Genomic DNA, 24,387 nt, shown 5'->3' on the forward strand with positions numbered 1-24,387 from the left:
TGATTGGTTCATCTGCATTTAAGTAGCCCGGCACAGGCCAATTGTGTCGCTTGGGAGTCAAGAAACAGGTTTATCTTTCAATTTGACCACAACATACAAATGTCCGATGTCTCTTCATCGTTCCGGTGGTCATATATTTAGGCTGACTCGGGTGTCATTGCTGATTGGTAAATAAATGTGCGTCATACCCTATAACATCCCTCTTACAGCAGCGTCTTCCGGCTCGCCCGATACGTGTTTGGCAATACCGGGCCACCTGCCTACGTGGCAGCGTTACAGTACGTGCCCGTACGTTGTGCAGGTTTTTGAATTTTCTTGTCTAACTTATGTTTAGTAACATTCTTTTTGTCCTTCCCAAAAATAAAATAATTGCACTTTCTATGGGAAATCGGAGGGTTTCGTAGCTTCCGCCAGACTAGGTCGGAACGTGTGAATGTGTCTGTATCTCTCGCCTAGAAATAGCTGCTGCTAATGAGGTGACGCTGCTAATGACGCGACCCTGCTAATGAGGTGACGCTGCTAATCACCCGCTTTATTTGTCACTGCCTGAATACATTGCTAAAGGAACAATTCAGTGACCTGACAGCGGCTGGTGCAGATCTGAGCGTCCAGGAGTACAGCCACCAAGTCGACGGTCACTCAGTTGAGTCAGAATGTGGATGGTTATAATACCGGCGTGGTGCAAATGTTGACATCCTAAGTGTCTTTACCTGGAATATGTAAATATTAACAAAGTAGATTGTTGACATTCGGACTGTGTTGACAACTTCGTAGGTGGCGAAGTGTGGTATGTCAACACTGTTGACATAATAAAGCCACTGTTAGGATATCTGAGGAGTCACCTCAATGGTTGTATAACTGTTCCTATACAACAATGTTAACCATACTGCACCAGCATATATCTCTACTTATCACAAATTATCTCCCATCTTGACCTCTCCGCTCTGCACAAGATCTCCGTCTCTCTTGTGCACGGATCACTAGCTCCCATTCACTATTACAGGACTTTCATCGGGCTGCTCCCATCCTATGGAATGCCCTTCCATGCACAATAAGACCCTGCACTAGCCTCCAAACTTTCGAATGTTCCCTGAAAACTCACCTCTTCAGGCAAGCCTATCATATTAATATACCACACGCAAGTACTGTCCTTGGGTTTCCCTCCTATGTCCCTATAGATTGTAAGCTTGTAGCAGGGCCCTCCTACCACCAAGTCTGTCTGTTGTTACCCAGTTTGTTTTATTACTGTCTACAATTGTAAAGCGCAATGGAATCTGCTGAGCTATATAAGAAACTGTAACGGAATCTGCTGCGCTACATAAGACGCTGTAACGGAATCTGCTGCGCTATATAAGACGCTGTAACGGAATCTGCAGCGCTATATAAGACACTGTAATGGAATCTGCTGCGCTATATAAGGTGCTGTAACGGAATCTGCTGCGCTATATAAGACGCTGTAACGGAATCTGCTGCGCTATATAAGACACTGTAACGGAATCTGCTGCGCTATATAAGACACTGTAACGGAATCTGCTGCGCTATATAAGACACTGTAACGGAATCTGCTGCGCTATATAAGACACTGTAACGGAATCTGCTGCGCTATATAAGACACTGTAACGGAATCTGCTGCGCTATATAAGACACTGTAACGGAATCTGCTGCGCTATATAAGACACTGTAACGGAATCTGCTGCGCTATATAAGATGCTGTAACGGAATCTGCTGCGCTATATAAGACGCTGTAACGGAATCTGCTGCGCTATATAAGACGCTGTAACGGAATCTGCTGCGCTATATAAGACACTGTAACGGAATCTGCTGCGCTATATAAGACACTGTAACGGAATCTGCTGCGCTATATAAGACGCTGTAACGGAATCTGCTGCGCTATATAAGACGCTGTAACGGAATCTGCTGCGCTATATAAGACACTGTAACGGAATCTGCTGCGCTATATAAGACACTGTAACGGAATCTGCTGCGCTATATAAGACACTGTAACGGAATCTGCTGCGCTATATAAGACACTGTAACGGAATCTGCTGCGCTATATAAGACACTGTAACGGAATCTGCTGCGCTATATAAGACACTGTAACGGAATCTGCTGCGCTATATAAGACACTGTAACGGAATCTGCTGCGCTATATAAGACACTGTAACGGAATCTGCTGCGCTATATAAGACACTGTAACGGAATCTGCTGCGCTATATAAGACACTGTAACGGAATCTGCTGCGCTATATAAGACACTGTAACGGAATCTGCTGCGCTATATAAGACACTGTAACGGAATCTGCTGCGCTATATAAGACACTGTAACGGAATCTGCTGCGCTATATAAGACACTGTAACGGAATCTGCTGCGCTATATAAGCTGGAGACGTGTATTTTTGTATGCAGTGAGTCACTTTTGGAGACACCTTTGTGATAGCAGGAACATGATGGTAGCAGAAATCATTTGTGCGATTGGGCTTCCTGTCCTCGTGGTGGGATAACTCCTTTGCTATAAGAACACTACAGTGATTGCGTTAGATGTCGATGACTTCTGTTGTCTGTGTAACGTACCAGACGTTCTCACTTTGTCGCCCCGCAGGACCGAGACCTGGACAGGCTGAAGAGGAAGTGGCTGAACGCTCTGACCAAGCGGCAGGAGTACTTGGACCAGCAGCTGCAGAAGCTGGTCAGCAAGCAAGGTGCAGATGTGACCCCCAGTTATATTGTCTCCGGTCCCAGGGCTATGCCCTGCCAAGTGCCCTGTGTAATCTATGGCCGGGAATATGACGCCTGCATTCATTGTATCGGTGGGAGCCGCTGATGAGATGTGTAGTCATTCAGCGGATGGTCCATCAGTACACAGAGTGCAGTAATAAATGTGTGATCTCTAAACAACAGCTGTCATAAGGAAATAGGGGCTTCACGCTACCTTCCAGCAGACTTGTTTTTCCCATTGCGCATTGGAACCTCACCCCCAATAATGCAACCTTCCTCCCCAACCTCACACCCATAACGTAACTACCTCCCGGCCTTCCTCACCCCAGTCATGTAATCTTAGGTGCTCAGCTGTGAGGGCAGGAAATGTATCAGTGATTGTGTCTTGCAGATAAGACCGAGGATGACACTGACCGCGAGGCGCAGCTCCTAGAGATGAGACTGACGCTAACAGAAGAGCGGAACTCCGTCCTCGTCCCGTCGGCAGGTAGCGGCATTCCCGGATCCCCGGCAAATTGGTGAGCATTGATACACCCGGCCTCAATCTCCTGCTACTCGTACTCCTTTTATAATGCCATCTTATCCCGCGGGGCAAACGGGTGTAATAACCAAGTCCTCTCTACCTGAGATACTGGGCATAATTCAGGTTGGTTTGCGAAATCAAACTCCTTTAATGGACAAAACCATGCTGCGCTGCAGGTGAGGCAGATGTAACATGTGCAGAGGGAGTACATATGGGTAGGGATGTGTTCAAACTGAAATCTTAATTGCAGTGTAAAAATAAAGCAGCCAGTATTTACCCTGCACAGAAGCAAAATAACTCACCCAAATGTAACACTTTCTGCACATGTTACATCTGCCCCACCTGCAATGCAGCATGGTTTTGACCATTAAAGAAGGAGCTTGCTTTTGCTATCATACCTGAATCACCCCTGCTTTACAGTATGTGATTGTTCATCCTGTCTGGATGTGACCGTATAGAGAACAGGGTGGGTGAATTAGGGATCGGGACAGCGATGTTCGTTCCCTATTTTGCGGAATTGCTGAATTTTGCGGCACTGTAACAAATCTCACAAGCTTAGTGCCTCATACCTCAGTGATGTCCTGCCCGTCTGCACAGCGCCCATTATTGTACACTTCGGTGCCAGCCTTCATGTCCCATACGAGTAAGGGCAGCTAATTATCCCCTACTCACTGTTACAGGGGGCTCTCCTAAAATATTTTGCTCTTGCTGAAAGTAATTCTGACCTTGTGCAGGACATAAATCACATTTAAGTGTCCCTGCACTTAGGGCACTCCTGTGTTAATTATCCAGCTCACTCACTTGAAAGGAAGCGGTGATAAAACGATGCCTCGTTCGGATGCCTTTAGTATTAAACGCCTGCTTCCTTTCATTCGGCAAGCGCCTCTGTGCAATTTTCCAGGCATTAAGAAACAGCAAATTAAAACCACACTGAACCCTGCGCATTAATTATACATGAAAGGACAGAGGAGGTGAGTAATGTTACGCACAATTTAGTGGTAATAAACCAGTCCATCGCTGACATCCCAAATCAATTAGCAACACATAATAATTACAAGGGGAGAAGCTGTTGAGGCAGCGTCGGATCCTCCCCGCCAGGCAGTCCTCGGGGTGCGGACGCGGTGAGCGCTCACAGTTCAGGGACTGATAGGTGGGAGCATCAGAACGACCATTGATGTACCGTCCTCCAGGAGGGACCTATAGCCGTGCACCAAAGGGGGCTTAACCCTTTGAGTGAAGTGAATTGGTCACAATAGGTGTGACTATTGCCAAGCAAGAAATTATATTCATCCTAATGACCTGTAATGTTTACCTTATATATAGGAAATATAATCTTTTTTCTCGTACATCCACAGGGGATACTGTGGAATCAAGTAGACAATGGGGTATAGACGGGTCTATAGGAGCCGGTGCACTTATTAAAATTCAACATCCTGTGTGCTGGCTCCTCCCCTCTATGCCCCCTTTCACAACCCAGCCCAGGCCGGGAGAACACTCTGGAGCTCTAGAGTTTTTTTCTTCTAAATAATGTTTTTTTTATTTTTCCAGACAGTACTGGCTAACTACCAGTCTGCTTAAAGCACTGAAAGGAGGTTGGTTGGTTCATGGCACCAACCAACCAAAAAAGTTATCTAAAGAAGCAAACCTAAATGTGGTATCCCGAATGCAAAGCATACTATAAAGAGGCAAAAAAGTTATTACATTGTTGCTGTTAAATGATATTCCAAGTATGATCAATATGAATCCTACCCTAGTATAGTTTCCAAACAGCAATGCACCATTTGCAGAGCTGTGACAGCACCATCTTGTGTTCATAAATGGTACTGCAAGTTTTTTTTTTTTTCGGTTTTTTTATCTGAATACTAGAGTGAGTGACATTAGTTTATATTTCACAATTTTGGGCAGGAATGGCCCTCCAGCTGTTGTAAAACTGCACATCCCAGCATGCCTTGCCATAGTTTTTGCATTCCCTAATAGAAATACTGTGGCAAGGCATGATGGGACTTGTAGTTTCACAACAGCTGGTGGGCCATAGTTTGGACGTGCCTGCTCTACACCATCCAGCACTCACCTGGTCTGCCTTATTATTTCAGGACTCCTTTTCCGGGAATGGAAACTCATATCCCAGTCATTTTCCTGGATCTTAACGGTACGTGACTTAACGGTTCCAGTATTGTGACCTTAATGTGGAATATACAAGCCATGTTGTAGTTGTGTCTCACACTGTTGCTGTGTTGTTACAGCGGATGATTTCAGCTCACAAGACAATCTGGACGAGCCAGAGGCGGCCGGGTGGGACGCTACACTATCCGGTGAAGCCGAGGATGAGTTCTTTGATCTGCAGATAGTTAAACATCACGAGACCGAGGTTCGTATCGATACTTAACGGACGTTTTCTGGAGTCCCAAAGGAAAACGTTATCCAGGACATTGGCTATTAACCAATAAAGCACCAAAATAAACCAAAATGTGTTTGGTATACTGGCATGGTGATGAGTGGCGGTGATATAGCATTCTCCCATCCACCTCTTTCAGGGGAATGGGCTACGGGGGTACAATTAAACTCCCTAGACTCCAACCCTGATAATATCCCCCAATGCCCATCCACTCACATATCGCAGAGTTTGTGTCTCCCGACATTAAAACTCCTTCTCCTCCTACTATCCTCACTTTATCCTTCTGTTTATTACACCCCATAAACCACGCGTGTTATCCATCTATCCATTATATTACACTTATATCTGTGTCTCCCCCTCCACAACTAGTCAGCACCCCTTTTTCCCCCTCCTGATATTGCTAACGCCGGTCGCCATGTAAGGTGGATTTCCAAACCCTGAGGAATCTTTTGCATGCAGTAATAAACACACATTTAAATTTATAGGGAAACGCTAAACTTGTCTGTTTCCATTTACTAAACCATACAGAGAGCCTGATTCATATCTGTTTGCTGATCAACCTATCGAACAGTAAAACGCTGCCGTTCCCCAGCCCACCCCCTTCCCGCCTCTCCTGGCTCAAACGGCCCTGGTGAATGTGAAAACCGTTCGCTTCCGGGGTTTTGTGCATATTTGCACATCGGGGGCGAATTTGGCCTGTTGAGAACCGGACTGAATCGGCCCCATAGTTGGGAACCCTACAAAATACAGATAACTTTGTATCTGGAATATACCAAGTTGGGATCCAAGGGGTGCAAATATATGTAGTATTTTTCATTTAAGAGTAAACTATTGTTACCGTAATTTAGATCTAAGTCAGCCCCCCCCCCCCCCCCCCGGTCTCTCTGACCATGTTTCATCTGCCCCACCTGCAGGACAGCATGGTATTTCTTATGTGCACAGTTACTAGTTCTTTTGCTCTTTCTGCTCTGCACCCAACTGTGAATGCCCAATAATACCTCTACATCAGTGGTTCTTTACCACGTGCATGGTGGAGCGTTTAAAGTTTGGGTGGGCTAAGTTAGGGTCCGGGACCTGGATATTAAGTGGGCATTGTGACATACCTATCCCTCTGCTTATGCCGGTGGCATATATGTGTATATGTGTATATATGTATATGTGTGTATATGTGTATATATATATATATATATATATATATATATATATATATATATATATATATATATATATATATATATATATATATATATATATATATATATATATATATATATATCCGGTAGATGTGGCACTCGTAGCTTATGTAATCAAATGACAGGAGCCAATATGATAACAACGTTTCAAATTTTAGTAATTTTTCATCAGGTAACCTGATGAAAAATTACTAAAATTTGAAACGTTGTTATCATATTGGCTCCTGTCATTTGATTACATAAGCTACGAGTGCCACATCTACCGGCTCTATACCTATTTTCTATGCTGGCACCAGCTGAAGCTCCTTACGTTGTTTGGAGTGCCTGACCCTCCATTTACTATATATATATATATATATATATATATATATATATATATATATATATATATATATATATATATATATATATATATATATATATATATATATATATATATATATATATATATATATATATATATATACACACAACAATGAGGCCGGCACTCAGGTCTGAAGGTGGATGCCAGTAGCTTGCTCCGGTGCCCTCTTTCAAAAGGGGTGTCCTTGAGTAGTATAAAGCAACAAATAAGTGGCACTCGGAGGCTTGTTCAAAAGGTGAAATAACAGGAATATTTATTCCTAGTGCAGGGATTTATTCCCCAATGCCCATCCACTCACATATCGCAGAGTTTGTGTCTCCCGACATTAAAACTCCTTCTCCTCCTACTATCCTCACTTTATCCTTCTGTTTATTACACCCCATAAACCACGCGTGTTATCCATCTATCCATTATATTACACTTATATCTGTGTCTCCCCCTCCACAACTAGTCAGCACCCCTTTTTCCCCCTCCTGATATTGCTAACGCCGGTCGCCATGTAAGGTGGATTTCCAAACCCTGAGGAATCTTTTGCATGCAGTAATAAACACACATTTAAATTTATAGGGAAACGCTAAACTTGTCTGTTTCCATTTACTAAACCATACAGAGAGCCTGATTCATATCTGTTTGCTGATCAACCTATCGAACAGTAAAACGCTGCCGTTCCCCAGCCCACCCCCTTCCCGCCTCTCCTGGCTCAAACGGCCCTGGTGAATGTGAAAACCGTTCGCTTCCGGGGTTTTGTGCATATTTGCACATCGGGGGCGAATTTGGCCTGTTGAGAACCGGACTGAATCGGCCCCATAGTTGGGAACCCTACAAAATACAGATCACTTTGTATCTGGAATATACCAAGTTGGGATCCAAGGGGTGCAAATATATGTAGTATTTTTCATTTAAGAGTAAACTATTGTTACCGTAATTTAGATCTAAGTCGCCCCCCCCCCCCCCCCCCCCGGTCTCTCTGACCATGTTTCATCTGCCCCACCTGCAGGACAGCATGGTATTTCTTATGTGCACAGTTACTAGTTCTTTTGCTCTTTCTGCTCTGCACCCAACTGTGAATGCCCAATATTACCTCTTACATCAGTGGTTCTTTACCACGTGCATGGTGGAGCGTTTAAAGTTTGGGTGGGCTAAGTTAGGGTCCGGGACCTGGATATTAAGTGGGCATTGTGACATACCTATCCCTCTGCTTATGCCGGTGGCATATATGTGTATATATGTATATGTGTGTGTGTATATATATATATATATATATATATATATATATATATATATATATATATATATATATATATATATATATATATATATATATATATATATATATATATATATATATATATATATATATATATATATATATATATATATATATATATATATATATATATATATATATATATATATATATATATAGAGCCGGTAGATGTGGCACTCGTAGCTTATGTAATCAAATGACAGGAGCCAATATGATAACAACGTTTCAAATTTTAGTAATTTTTCATCAGGTAACCTGATGAAAAATTACTAAAATTTGAAACGTTGTTATCATATTGGCTCCTGTCATTTGATTACATAAGCTACGAGTGCCACATCTACCGGCTCTATACCTATTTTCTATGCTGGCACCAGCTGAAGCTCCTTACGTTGTTTGGAGTGCCTGACCCTCCATTTACTATATATATATATATATATATATATACACACAACAATGAGGCCGGCACTCAGGTCTGAAGGTGGATGCCAGTAGCTTGCTCCGGTGCCCTCTTTCAAAAGGGGTGTCCTTGAGTAGTATAAAGCAACAAATAAGTGGCACTCGGAGGCTTGTTCAAAAGGTGAAATAACAGGAATATTTATTCCTAGTGCAGGGAAAACGTTTCGGAGCACGGAGGCCCCGTCAGTTCAGGTAATGCATTACCTGAACTGACGACGGGCCTGCTGTTGTATTGGAAAATTGTACATTGTGTCAATTGTTAAAATGACTATATGTATTGTGTATGCTATATAAGCCGAAGTATAGGCTTTTTATTTGAATACATTTTATAACTGAGGATAAAAAGTTGTGTACCTTCACCTCTAAGCGCACTCTGTTCCTTTTTTGTATATATATATATATGCAAGAACATGTGGAAATCGCACACTATACTATAGCAGTAGGTGTGGGTGCCGGTCCAAGGTAGCATAGACAAGGAAACTGTGTAACCACTAGGGCACAAATATGGCAGCACTCCGTTGTAGAGATGAAAAACACTTCTAACTTATTTAGGCTTCAGGCCATCAGCATAGCAGGTAAAAACAGCATTTGAGAATAGTGGGACACTTTGTATTCACCCATCCATATTACGACTGTATGCAGCTGTATGGCAGTTGTAGCAGTCAACGAATCCGTTTCGGCAACCTGTGCCTTCCTCCGGACTGCTACAACTGCCATACAGCTGCATACAGTCGTAATATGGATGGGTGAATACAAAGTGTCCCACTATTCTCAAATGCTGTTTTTACCTGCTATGCTGATGGCCTGAAGCCTAAATAAATTAGAAGTGTTTTTCATCTCTACAACGGAGTGCTGCTATATATATATATATATATATATATATATATATATATATATATATATATATATATATATATATATATATATATATATATATATATATATATATATATATATATATATATATATATATATATATATATATATATATATATACACAAAAGTACCAACACACTCGCCATTCCTAGGAATGGGGTGCAAACTGCACCCACATCCCAGGGTGGGGTGCGGTGGCCTGTGACCACACACTCTAGTAAATACAAACACAGGGAGCCCAGCACTCACTACAACAAACTGACTCACCTTAACATTCAAATAATCAATAAATAAATAATGGGGTTTTAGTTCATGAATTGATCAATGCATTTAAGCTTGCAGCCCAAGTTTGTTGTAGTGAGTGCTGGGCTCCCTGTGTTTGTATATATATGTATATATGTATATATATATATATATATATATATATATATATATATATATATATATATATATATATATATATATATATTTTGCAGCTCCACTGCGTTACAGCCATTAGTACTCTCAGCCTTGGTGTTGACCCTGTGCTTACAGGTAAAAGCAGAAGCCTCGTGGGATTGCACAGTCCACAACTGCCCCCAACTCAGTAAGGGGTCTTCAGCAGACGAGAGAGTCTTCCTCATCATCCGAGTCACTGTGCAGCTCAGTCACCCGGCCGAGATGCAGCTGGTTCTACGCAAGAGAATATGTGTTAATGTCTACAGCCGCCAGGTGAGGATATATACAGCCATCCGGGGAGGTGGTCTCCAGGGGGGTCCTGGGGCCCACTAGGGGCCAATTCTTCTGTTTAGGTGAGGTATTGTGTCACTAGCTTACATGTGTGAAATAATTTGTACAGCTCCTGGTTCCCGTTTGTATTAATCAGTTCAGTGGTCATAGGACAAAGCAGCGGTGCATGTTTTCTGGGTCTCCTCGCTGGGCACAGTTTTGTAAATTAATGACCCAATTATCTTCTCATAGTAATTATTCTGTTATAATCAATATGGACTTTTTTCCAAGCTGAAGAGAGACATTTGTTAACGTCTTGGTGTATATATGGTGAAGGCCGAACTAGTGCTCATTTTATTCTTTGAAAAATTATGAAATGATCAAGTATGATGAGGGTTGCAGTGAACAGTAGATTCTCATTGCTGCATTTCTGGCTGAGCTTTCAAAAGCTTGAAGCGGGCCGTTCCCATAACTTTGTTAGAATTTGGCAAGGGAGCTTGAGCCTACCGCTGACTGTGGAGTACAGTACTGTGTGTGCCAGCAGGGGCACCAGAGAGCGCTGGAGCAAGTAGCAATTAGATGGGCATGTGGAAGGGGCCAGGGGAAGGGGTGTGGCCACACCACCTGGATTAGGCCACACCCCCATTACACAGGGACCCGTGTAACATTGTAATTTATACTTTTTTTTTTTGTTGTTGTTTTTTAGTACAAACCCAGGCCAGAGATTTATGTAGCTGAAGAATATTAATTGTTCCTCTTATTTCATATGTTCCAGTTGTTTCTTTCATGTGTTAATCTGTTTTTTGTTTCTTTAGGGATTTGCGCAGAATTTCCTTAGAAGAATGTCTCACCGGAGTAACCTCACCAGCTGCGGCGTCACCGTGGAAATAGTGTCCAATATTCCCGAAGTAAGAGGATCATGTTGTGTTGCCGATGTAAAACTCATCATTCGCTGCTGTAGATACAAGACCACAATCCACCCTCTGTGTGTAAAGGGGGGGGCAGGTTCAGCTGGGGGGATTCTGAGTGCATTATGAACAAATGAATGTAAATCACATGACATTATTGTGAAGCTTAAAACTAGACTATGGCTGGAGTGCCGTCTCCAATGTTATAGACCCCTCCAAATTATACCTGAACCGGAGGAGTTGGGTACAATTGGCTAACATTCATTGTGTTGACAGTGATAAAATGTCGACATCCTAGAATATTGACATATCCTCCCTAGTTCGATATCTTCTGGGTCACGGCGGTCATGTAACTGTCACTAAAAGGTCAGACCGCTAACCCTTTAGTGTTCCAGTAAGGATTTCTAAGCGATCTGACTGGATGAAGGGTGCACGCCCCGTGTGTACAACCCACAGCGATGGTGCTGCGCGGTCCCGTGTGTTGCCATCATCTGTGTTCTAACCTGATAGCACGGATCGCGGATCTGGTGCATGGCATGTGTGCAGCGATGTGTGCTGAGCGATATGTGCGTCGCTCAGCACGGGGCTCCCGTTTCTATGTGCGTCGCTCAGCACGGGGCTCCCGTTTCTGTGTGCGTCGCTCGGCACGGGGCTCCCGTTTCTGTGTGCGTCGCTCGGCATGGGGCTCCCGTTTCTATGTGCGTCGCTCAGCACGGGGCCCCCATTTCTATGTGCGTCGCTCAGCACGGGGCTCCCGTTTCTATGTGCATTGCTCAGCACGGGGCTCCCGTTTCTATGTGCGTCGCTCAGCACGGGGCTCCCGTTTCTGTGTGCGTCGTTTGGCACGAGGCTCCCGTTTCTCTGTGCGTCGCTCAGCACGAGGCTCCCGTTTCTGTATGCGCCGCTCAGCACGGGGCTCCCGTTTCTATGTGCGTCGCTCAGCACGGGACTCCCGTTTCTGTGTGCGTCGCTCAGCACGGGGCTCCCGTTTCTCTGTGCGCCGCTCAGCACTGGGCTTCCGTTTCTATGTGCGTCGCTCAGCACGGGGCTCCTGTTTCTGTGTGCGTCGCTTGGCATGGGGCTCCCGTTTCTATGTGCGTCGCTCAGCACGGGGCTCCCGTTTCTATGTGCGTCGCTCAGCACGGGGCTCCCGTTTCTCTGTGGAAATAGTGTCCAATATTCCCGAAGTAAGAGGATCATGTTGTGTTGCCGATGTAAAACTCATCATTCGCTGCTGTAGATACAAGACCACAATCCACCCTCTGTGTGTAAAGGGGGGGGCAGGTTCAGCTGGGGGGATTCTGAGTGCAAGTGCATTATAAACAAATGAATGTAAATCACATGACATTATTGTGAAGCTTAAAACTAGACTATGGCTGGAGTGCCGTCTCCAATGTTATAGACCCCTCCAAATTATACCTGAACCGGAGGAGTTGGGTACAATTGGCTAACATTCATTGTGTTGACAGTGATAAAATGTCGACATCCTAGAATATTGACATATCCTCCCTAGTTCGATATCTTCTGGGTCACGGCGGTCATGTAACTGTCACTAAAAGGTCAGACCGCTAACCCTTTAGTGTTCCAGTAAGGATTTCTAAGCGATCTGACTGGATGAAGGGTGCACGCCCCGTGTGTACAACCCACAGCGATGGTGCTGCGCGGTCCCGTGTGTTGCCATCATCTGTGTTCTAACCTGATAGCACGGATCGCGGATCTGGTGCATGGCATGTGTGCAGCGATGTGTGCTGAGCGATATGTGCGTCGCTCAGCACGGGGCTCCCGTTTCTATGTGCGTCGCTCAGCACGGGGCTCCCGTTTCTGTGTGCGTCGCTCGGCACGGGGCTCCCGTTTCTGTGTGCGTCGCTCGGCATGGGGCTCCCGTTTCTATGTGCGTCGCTCAGCACGGGGCCCCCATTTCTATGTGCGTCGCTCAGCACGGGGCTCCCGTTTCTATGTGCATTGCTCAGCACGGGGCTCCCGTTTCTATGTGCGTCGCTCAGCACGGGGCTCCCGTTTCTGTGTGCGTCGTTTGGCACGAGGCTCCCGTTTCTCTGTGCGTCGCTCAGCACGAGGCTCCCGTTTCTGTGTGCGTCGCTCAGCACGGGGCTCCCGTTTCTGTATGCGCCGCTCAGCACGGGGCTCCCGTTTCTATGTGCGTCGCTCAGCACGGGACTCCCGTTTCTGTGTGCGTCGCTCAGCACGGGGCTCCCGTTTCTCTGTGCGCCGCTCAGCACTGGGCTTCCGTTTCTATGTGCGTCGCTCAGCACGGGGCTCCTGTTTCTGTGTGCGTCGCTTGGCATGGGGCTCCCGTTTCTATGTGCGTCGCTCAGCACGGGGCTCCCGTTTCTATGTGCGTCGCTCAGCACGGGGCTCCCGTTTCTCTGTGCGCCGCTCAGCACGGGGCTTCCGTTTCTATGTGCGTCGCTCAGCACGGGGCTCCCGTTTCTCTGTGCGTCGCTCAGCACGGGGCTTCCGTTTCTCTGTGCGCCGCTCAGCACGGGGCTCCCGTTTCTATGTGCGTCGCTCAGCACGGGGCTCCCGTTTCTGTGTGCGTCGCTCAGCACGGGGCTCCCGTTTCTGTGTGCGTCGCTCAGCACGGGGCTCCCGTTTCTGTGTGCGTCGCTCAGCACGGGGCTCCCGTTTCTGTGTGCGTCGCTCAGCACGGGGCTCCCGTTTCTGTGTGCGTCGCTCAGCACGGGGCTCCCGTTTCTGTGTGCGTCGCTCAGCACGGGGCTCCCGTTTCTATGTGCGTCGCTCAGCACGGGGCTCCCGTTTGTATGTGCGCCGCTCAGCACGGGGCTCCCGTATTTCTATGTGCGTCGCTCAGCACGGGGCTCCCGTATTTCTATGTGCGTCGCTCAGCACGGGGCTCCCGTTTCTCTGTGCGTCGCTCAGCACGGGGCTCCCGTTTCCCCGCATGTATGAGGCTTTACCCTCCACTCTCTCTAGTGCCCAACCCTCTCTCTACCCGCCCTCTGCCACGGGATATGGCCGCTAAGTCGACACTATGAACGTTGACATACATTAGATCGACCACTGAAATTCAACAGGACTAAAATTCAACAGATTTGGACGGTTGACACAAGCATTAGGTTGACTGTCGACCTAATGCTTGTGTCAACCTTCCAAATCTGTTGACATTAGCCATGTAGACAAATATCGTGTGTCGACATTTAGTGGCTGACCGAATGTATGTCACCCTTTATATTGTCCACCCTATGACCCATAAACTCTTCCCCAACCGAACCCCTCCTCCCCCCCCCCCCTTGCAGCCTAATCTTCCCCTTAGCTTAACCCTAACTGCGCCCACTTCCCGCAGCATCCTCACCCGGGGGCCGTGAAGCCAAGTACTGAATTACAATGTAGCTCCTGCATTGGAAGCCTCAGTCCATCTGTGGCATGTAATATGAACAGTCTGGTTGGCACAATGGATAGCATCAGCAGTGAGGTCCTGGGTTTGGTTCCCACCAGTGGAGTTTGTATGTTCTCCCCGTGCTTGCATGGGTTTCCTCCCGCTGCAGAAGGGGTGGGATTTCACCCTGGAACCTCTTATACTATGTGCTGTGGCCTTAGAGCGGGTGCACAGGGGTGCCTTACAGAATGTTCCTGTTCTGTTTGCTTTAGGTCTCTGGTTTAGGAATTCGGGTGAGAATGCTCAATACCTATGCTGGATTAAGGAGGGTGCGGTTATTATTTTGTTAAGCCTCCTGGATGAACAGAGCGGTTGGTGGAGTTTAGTGCCCTTCGTACAAACCAATATCCTTTTCGTTCTGCGTCCTGGTGTGACCTCTTTCTCCCGCTCCGCCATACGTTGTTCATGTATCCTGATGTCTCTGTCATTGTCAGAGGCTCTGCCGTCAGTCTCTCTCCCTTCCTTTCCTGCAGCGTTCCTTTGCAAAGGTTATGCTGTCATCTCCGAGACAGACTCTCTGATGGCTTCTGCCTGACAGTGGTAAGAGTGCGGAATACAGATTTACATTGATTCGCTCGGTCGATGCGTCCTGCAGTTTGATTCCTGCGAATGTCCCATCCTCGCTCTGCAAGTCACCGACCCATCTGTTCCTGTTCTGCACATTTATACATCTTCAGCCCCCGAAAAGTTCACTCTCAAAATGATTCATTCTTCAGTTATTTGTAACTTTTTTAAGGTTCCTTTAATCTTTGATAACAGCCTAAGATCCAGGTTTCTGGAGATGTCTGGATCAGGATGTATATGTCTGTCTATACACCGCCTGGCACAAAGCGCTGCAGGCCAAGACACCAACCGCATTGGTCTCATTGCTGCGCATTTGGGAGTGCACAGCTGTTGCTGCCGGCAGTCGCAGCAGAGTCACATGTTGGCCTTCACAAATATGCAGTTGAATAATGATTACACCTGTCACACTGTTCACACCACAGGCCACCTGGGAAACACAACCCAGGCCCGCATTGCCCTGACAATAAGGTGTACATATGGTGTACATGAAGTAACATCCCACGTATTTGTGTCCAGCAAGATCATTTAGCCCTCAGCAGTAGGCACAGAGGGACTGAAGTTTTCAGGCCAGTGATGTCACAGTTACTCAGATGATGTCATGCTCTTCTTTCCAACCTACTGTATATCAGAGTCTGAAGGACTGTGTTCTGGCCTGAAAGACCTGTATATAAGCGGAAAGGGGTTGGGTTCATTGGTTCGACAGTGTCTAAGTTGACTAGTGGAAAGGTTGAGGTGGTTATTTTGTAGCACATCGACCCTCCAATCAGTGTACAGCGTTTGTGCCTTGTTTCCCAACCACTAGGATCTGCACACTTGACTATTCCCAGTCGGAGTTGACGTGGATGGTAAAGTATAACAAAGTTCAAAATAATTGCGAGAAACACATGTCAATCATTTATTACATCGACCTTATGACCAAATCGTCAAAATGCATGTTGACCAGTAGTGGTCAACTTAATTGACTGTCAACTTATTACTGTTGACCTGAAGGACTAACAGTCCTGCAACATTTTCAAATATAAAGTTGTCTTTCGCATGTTTAGATTCCAATTGGTAAAATACCTGGGTAACTTTTTTTGTTTCTTCAACCACAGGACTCCCAAGGAGCGGAGGACCGGGAAGCCCTGGCAAGGTTGGCCGCAAACGCGGAAGACCCAGGCTCGGCAGACTCCGAGGCTTACATTGAGAAGTACCTACGCAGTGTCCTCTCTGTGGAGAACATCCTGACCTTGGACCGTCTGCGCCAGGTCCGTATTACACACGATACCGGTTGTATGTACTTGGGATTTAAGATGGACCATTAATAGATCTTCTCCATGTAATCTATAACTGCGGTGATCAACTTTGTCCCTATCCAACCAACTACTCCAATGTCATACCTGTGGGGGGTGGAGTCTTTCTAGACTTTTAAGACCAGTACTAGAGTGACTTGCGGAGCAATAGGTGGTATCGCTCTCTCCGGTTGCATTTGTGTAGCTGTATTATCTACAGTAGGTAAATGGTAGACGTGTCCCCGTGTAAGGGACAGTCTGATACGTGTGAGTTTCTGGTCTTTTCCAGGTGGACTCTGATGGGACAGGACTTCTGTAATAGTTGGTTCTGCAATAACCTGATATATTTCGGTCTACATGATCTCTAGGGTCTGTAGGGAAATTCAGTTTGAGATGATGCTGCTCGGTGTTTCCATGTTTGTTAGGGACGTGGGTCCTAGGTTTAGAACCCCCATAATAACGTTACAAGGCGGATGAGACGTCACGAAACAGTATCTCAGATCTGCAGATTCCGTTATTTATATGTGGAGAAAAGACCTAGGATTTCAGAACATTCCGGGACTGCATACACGTCCGATGCCAGCTCACCGTCTCCTGCGAAAAGTTCTATTAGAATTTCGTCTTTTTTGTGATTTTTTTTTATTTATTTTTGGTATGAAACCGGATCGAGGCGCCAGGAGACGTTAATGTCTTTCACCCCCCCCTTCTCATGCAGGCTTACTGCCCCATAGGCAGGGGGTATCGACATCCCTGCCGCTTCGGTGAAGTCAACGCCAAGTCCTTGGGAGAGAAGACCTCCTATCATGCGAAGCACAGACACAGTACCAAATGTTCCTCAGACTTTCCCGCTGCCGTATGGGAACAGCGCAGGAGAGCATCCGCCCCACCGGTACTGCTGCAAGACAGCTGGGACTACTTAGCGATCCCACCTGGGAATGCCGTTCCCTTACCACAGAACAGTAGTCCTCTCCATGGCATTGATGAATATGGGACTCACTGGTCTGGAACGTTTATTGGCCAACAATTAGGAGGACTATGAAGACCTACGGAGGAGAAGACCGTGGATCTCATCATGATCTTCTCATCACAAATGAGGACAGCAGACCTAGAGAGTGGATTCCAGAAGAAGAAATGTGGGCCATGGACAAGTGCTCTACTTGGACTTTAACCTCAATTGGGAACTGGCAATCCACCACAGAGACTGGACGTTTCTAAAGTAGCCGCCTCTAACCCAGAGCAGTATTGGGACTTGTCCTTTATTTCCAAATTGCCGCTTCAGAACGGGACATATCGGATCACATGAAGCCGTCAAGGCTGCCATTGGTCAGTTGTAGTAGGTGTTGACACACCAGCGGTCATAGTTGCACTGTAGACTCTCCGTAGACCGTATTATTAATGTATTTTCTGTGAAAACTATCCGGGTAGGGTTTGATGCAGGTTTGTTTCCTGACAAGTGCGTCTGATGGACAACGTATAGAGTGGCAGGTTATATGCCGTCTTGCTTGGTATTAATGGCGGTAGAATTACCGTTGATTGCAGTACAATGTATGGTTCTGTAAGGATGAAAGCGCGGGGAGGTTACACAAATATATACTGTCATTTCTTATTACAATAAAAGTTTGGAAGCCTAATATGCAAGAAAAACTCTTCTGGTCCCCAAAAATCTGTGGTTCTGATTTTGATAATCTTCTCTAATGGTGATACCGTCTTTAGGTCGATCATCGAAGGTCTACAGGGCTTTTGGTCAGGCGTGTCCAAACTGTGGCCCTCCAGCTGTTGTGAAACTACACATCCCAGCATGCCTTGCCATAGTTTTAGCATTCCCTTATTGCAAAACTGTGGCAAGGCATGATGGGACTTGTAGTTTCACAACAGCTGGAGGGCCATAGTTTGGACATGCCTGGCTTAGGTCGAAACTTGAAATAGGTTGACATGGCTGAGGTCGGACAGTCGACACAAGCAGTAGGTCGATGATAGGAAGATGGACAGTCAAATTGTCGACATTAGGTTTTTTTTTGTTTTTTTTTTTCAGATTTTGAAAAAAATATTTTTAGCCGACATGAGTCGACAGGCGGTATTTCATACGCTAACATCACTAGGGTGTGCTGGGAGAATAAAATAGTGTGCCAAGCGGGGCGAGGCACCGAGCCCGGAGCATGGCGAGCGCAGCGGTACAGTCCAGTGTGGTGGTGTCCATATTGACTACGTCAGGTCAAAAAAAGTGAAAAACTGATTTCGATCTTTTGACTGTTGACCTAATGCTTGTGTCGACCTTCCAACCCGGTCTACCTTGGGTGGTCGACCCAACACATGTCGAACTAAAGAGGGTCTACTCCATGGATTCCTACCCCAGCAATGGATGGAGGTAGATGCTGTAACCGTTGTTACTAGGGTTGTGAATCGTCTCACGGACCATGTCTATGTCGACCCGACAAAAGGTCAACATGCACAAGAGCGATAGTCACAATGTCGACATGGGAAAAGGTTGATACCTGAAAAGTTTCTATGTGAGGGGATTTTCTGTGTGCAAGTGACACCTGAGCAGGTGAACCCCCAAATAGTGTACCGCGTCCCCTCGCATGCTTAGGGCATGTCAACCTTTTGACTGTGTCTGCTTAATGCGTGTCTATCTTTTTCATGCATCGACCTTCTGCCTGTCAACCTATTGACTTGGCCCAGACACTGTCGACACGATGACGGCATACCCATTACGTGTGTTGACCTGTCCGTACATCCCATCATTCCCGCCTGTTCTGTATACCGACTTTGCAGTGTCCCAGCAGGACTCCGATACTGCGATACGTTTATGTTCTAGAATAACTGTCACCTGTTTCAGGTTTGTCACCCTTCCAAGGTCGCGCTGTCCCTTGTAGACGGCTGTCTGTACCATGTTGTGTTAATGCTGCTATATCCGTATCCCCGTAAGTCCCATTACCGGGGAACGGTCTTCACCTGCGCCGTCATCTGCTCGCGGCTCCGCATCCTACAGCACTGTAATGATTCCTCCAGAAATACCGAGAATTCCCCACCCCGATAAAGTCATCGTTCAGACACGAGGGGAAATTACATTTCTGCTGCAATAGAGATGTCTGCCTTGCAGTATACGGGAGGTAGAATACCCGACCTCTGGCTCTGCGCTCTCCTCCTACATGCAGTGACAACACAGCGCATTACTTTATGTATCCCCATAAAGAGCGTTTCCTCATTGTTAACCTGTGTCAGGAAGTAGCGTTCTACACCCAGACTAAGTCACCGCTGGCGGCCGGCCGAGAGCACAATCACTCCAGTCACAGAGGCCGGGGGCCAGGAAGCTAAGTGCCAATTACTGTATGACCTGAATTCTAATGGAAGCACAGATAGACGGCCCATTTTCTGCATGGACTGCGCTGAATCGTGCACATATCCCAAAGTATGAAAGTTAGAACAACTTTGCCGAGTAAGCCCGGATATTATACTATAGAGAGAGAGTAACATTAATTATGGACTGATGCGTTTAAATGTCCTATGATTGTTCACAGTGATCGGACGTGATGTCCGTCAGCGGCGGCTGCCCGTGATGGCGTGGTCATTTCATCTTGCGGTTCATTTCTTACCTTGAGAACAGAAACGCACTTGGCATAGAATATACAGTGTGGCCGTCATTCAGTAACGACCCGGTACGGGCTGCAGGAACAAGTGGGCAGCGGACACAGTTCTGATTGCGCTGCTGATTTGCCCACTGCCCGCTTTCATTCTGTTGCATTGGAACTACAGGCGTGGGAATGGCTCGGTGTGATCCGTCGGGGGTCTGGCTGGGAACGCGCTTGGTACAGTGATTCTGTCACAGGCGAGTCCGACCCGTTACCTCTGTAGGACAACGTCCTTTTATTATTGGTACATTTGCTGTGCTCCTAAATCTCACAGACATGGTGACATGTGGCGTTGGTGGGCTCTAGCGGTGTATCTGTAATGCACTAATCTGTATGCTGTGCCCTCAGGGGGCATTGAAAGTGAGGGCACCTGGTTTTTGGGTATGGGTCGACCAAATTTAGGTTGCCATGTTTTGAGTTAACTACTGAAGGTCGACACCTGAAATAGGTTGACATGGGTAAGGTTCACAGGGTCAGAAGGTTGACACAAGCATTAGGTCGACAATGAAAATGTTGACATAAGGTTTTTAACCTTTTTTTTTGTCCTGAATGTTGACACGGTCAACATGGACGCTCCCCATGCTTCGGGCACAGAGCCTCTCTGCACACTATTTTATTCTCCCATTGCGCCGTAGTGAACGGTAGGGCATGAAATACTGCCTGTCGGCTCAAAGAAAATGTAAAAAACTCATGTCGACCTTTTGGCTGCCAACCTGATGCAGGAAGGGAAACAAGGGAAACATTTGGTTGTCGAACGGTTGCAAAGTTCATGTGTCAGCATAGACCCCCAATTAGTGTAACGCACTATGCTCGGCACACTATTGTATTCTCCCTCTATGCCGACAAGTTGGCTTAAAAATATCATGAAAAACTCATGTCGACACAATGCAGACCAATGACATGTTGACCCTTTTCCATGTGTCAAACCTTTTTCCTGTTGACCAATACGTTTCGACCATTGCCGGTGCGCTGCGTCTTGCAGGGTGTGCGTCGGCAGGCAGCTAATAGGCGACATGTCTGTTCAAGGGGAGCAAATGCATTGATTTTGTCTGTGCAGGGTAAATACTGGCTGCTTTTGCATGTAGCCCACAAATGTTAGACGGTTTTATTCTTACACTGCAGTTTGTTTTCAGTTTGAACGCACCCTACCCAAATCTAACTCTCTCTGCGCATGTTACATCTGCCCCACCTGCAGTGCACATGGTTTCACTTATTTGCGTGCGTTGCGAACAAACCTGAACCAGGCCCTTTTATTCCTTATATTGTAAAAGATGCTAAACTCTGTCCTCAGGACCCCACACAGAGCATGTTCTCCAATACACCTGTGTATCCAGCTCTGTCCTCAGGACCCCACACAGAGCATGTTCTCCAAGTCACCTGTGTATCCAGCTCTGTCCTCAGGACCCCACACAGAGCATGTTCTCCAAGTCACCTGTGTATCCAGCTCTGTCCTCAGGACCCCACACAGAGCATGTTCTCCAAGTCACCTGTGTATCCAGCTCTGTCCTCAGGACCCCACACAGAGCATGTTCTCCAAGTCACCTGTGTATCCAGCTCTGTCCTCAGGACCCCACACAGAGCATGTTCTCCAATCACCTGTGTATCCAGCTCTGTCCTCAGGACCCCACACAGTGCATGTTCTCCAAGTCACCTGTGTATCCAGCTCTGTCCTCAGGACCCCACACAGAGCATGTTCTCCAATACACCTGTGTATCCAGCTCTGTCCTCAGGACCCCACACAGTGCATGTTCTCCAATACACCTGTGTATCCAACTCTGTCCTCAGGACCCCACACAGTGCATGTTCTCCAATACACCTGTGTATCCAACTCTGTCCTCAGGACCCCACACGGTGCATGTTCTCCAATACACCTGTGTATCCAACTCTGTCCTCAGGACCCCACACGGTGCATGTTCTCCAAGTCACCTGTGTATCCAACTGTGTCCTCAGGACCCCACACAGAGCATGTTCTCCATGTCACCTGTGTATCCAGCTCTGTCCTCAGGACCCCACACAGAGCATGTTCTCCAAGTCACCTGTGTATCCAGCTCTGTCCTCAGGACCCCACACAGAGCATGTTCTCCAATCACCTGTGTATCCAGCTCTGTCCTCAGGACCCCACACAGTGCATGTTCTCCAAGTCACCTGTGTATCCAGCTCTGTCCTCAGGACCCCACACAGAGCATGTTCTCCATGTCACCTGTGTATCCAACTCTGTCCTCAGGACCCCACACAGTGCATGTTCTCCAAGTCACCTGTGTATCCAGCTCTGTCCTCAGGACCCCACACAGAGCATGTTCTCCAATCACCTGTGTATCCAGCTCTGTCCTCAGGACCCCACACAGTGCATGTTCTCCAAGTCACCTGTGTATCCAACACTGTCCTCAGGACCCCACACAGTGCATGTTCTCCAAGTCACCTGTGTATCCAGCTCTGTCCTCAGGACCCCACACAGAGCATGTTCTCCAATCACCTGTGTATCCAGCTCTGTCCTCAGGACCCCACACAGTGCATGTTCTCCAAGTCACCTGTGTATCCAACTCTGTCCTCAGGACCCCACGCAGAGCATGTTCTCCAAGTCACCTGTGTATCCAACTCTGTCCTCAGGACCCCACACAGAGCATGTTCTCCAAGTCACCTGTGTATCCAGCTCTGTCCTCAGGACCCCACGCAGAGCATGTTCTCCAAGTCACCTGTGTATCCAGCTCTGTCCTCAGGACCCCACACAGTGCATGTTCTCCAAGTCACCTGTGTATCCAGCTCTGTCCTCAGGACCCCACACAGTGCATGTTCTCCAAGTCACCTGTGTATCCAACTCTGTCCTCAGGACCCCACGCAGAGCATGTTCTCCAAGTCACCTGTGTATCCAACTCTGTCCTCAGGACCCCACACAGTGCATGTTCTCCAAGTCACCTGTGTATCCAGCTCTGTCCTCAGGACCCCACACAGTGCATGTTCTCCAATCACCTGTGTATCCAGCTCTGTCCTCAGGACCCCACACAGTGCATGTTCTCCAAGTCACCTGTGTATCCAACTCTGTCCTCAGGACCCCACACAGAGCATGTTCTCCAATACACCTGTGTATCCAGCTCTGTCCTCAGGACCCCACACAGAGCATGTTCTCCAAGTCACCTGTGTATCCAGCTCTGTCCTCAGGACCCCACACAGAGCATGTTCTCCAAGTCACCTGTGTATCCAGCTCTGTCCTCAGGACCCCACACAGTGCATGTTCTCCAATCACCTGTGTATCCAGCTCTGTCCTCAGGACCCCACACAGAGCATGTTCTCCAATCACCTGTGTATCCAGCTCTGTCCTCAGGACCCCACACAGTGCATGTTCTCCAAGTCACCTGTGTATCCAACTCTGTCCTCAGGACCCCACACAGAGCATGTTCTCCAATACACCTGTGTATCCAGCTCTGTCCTCAGGACCCCACACAGAGCATGTTCTCCAAGTCACCTGTGTATCCAGCTCTGTCCTCAGGACCCCACACAGAGCATGTTCTCCAAGTCACCTGTGTATCCAGCTCTGTCCTCAGGACCCCACACAGAGCATGTTCTCCAATCACCTGTGTATCCAGCTCTGTCCTCAGGACCCCACACAGTGCATGTTCTCCAAGTCACCTGTGTATCCAACACTGTCCTCAGGACCCCACACAGTGCATGTTCTCCAAGTCACCTGTGTATCCAGCTCTGTCCTCAGGACCCCACACAGTGCATGTTCTCCAAGTCACCTGTGTATCCAACACTGTCCTCAGGACCCCATACGGTGCATGTTCTCCAAGTCACCTGTGTATCCAGCTCTGTCCTCAGGACCCCACACAGAGCATGTTCTCCAAGTCACCTGTGTATCCAACTGTGTCCTCAGGACCCCACACAGTGCATGTTCTCCAATACACCTGTGTATCCAACTCTGTTCTCAGGACCCCACACAGAGCATGTTCTCCAAGTCACCTGTGTATCCAACTCTGTCCTCAGGACCCCACACAGAGCATGTTCTCCAAGTCACCTGTGAATTTTTCAAGTGTGACAGTTGCTGATACCGAGTGACCTGGAAACCATGGACTGTGTGGGGTCCTGAGGACGGAGTTGGAGAACCACTGC

At 47.1% G+C, this 24,387-nt stretch overlaps 1 protein-coding gene across 1 annotated transcript in view; it reads left to right on the top strand.

Annotated features, from left to right (window-relative positions):
- KIF13B (kinesin family member 13B) overlaps nt 1-24,387 on the top strand; it is a 138,701-nt gene that overhangs the window by 90,371 nt on the left and 23,943 nt on the right. Inside the window, 7 exon segments of the mRNA XM_083178791.1 lie at nt 2,599-2,698; nt 3,106-3,232; nt 5,331-5,386; nt 5,481-5,605; nt 10,323-10,499; nt 11,312-11,404; nt 16,478-16,630. Coding sequence (XP_083034917.1) covers nt 2,599-2,698; nt 3,106-3,232; nt 5,331-5,386; nt 5,481-5,605; nt 10,323-10,499; nt 11,312-11,404; nt 16,478-16,630 — 831 coding nt within the window.

This window comes from Crinia signifera, chromosome 3, assembly GCF_055691185.1.
Source record: "Crinia signifera chromosome 3, ASM5569118v1, whole genome shotgun sequence".
In the NCBI taxonomy this organism is placed as follows: Eukaryota; Metazoa; Chordata; class Amphibia; order Anura; family Myobatrachidae; genus Crinia; species Crinia signifera.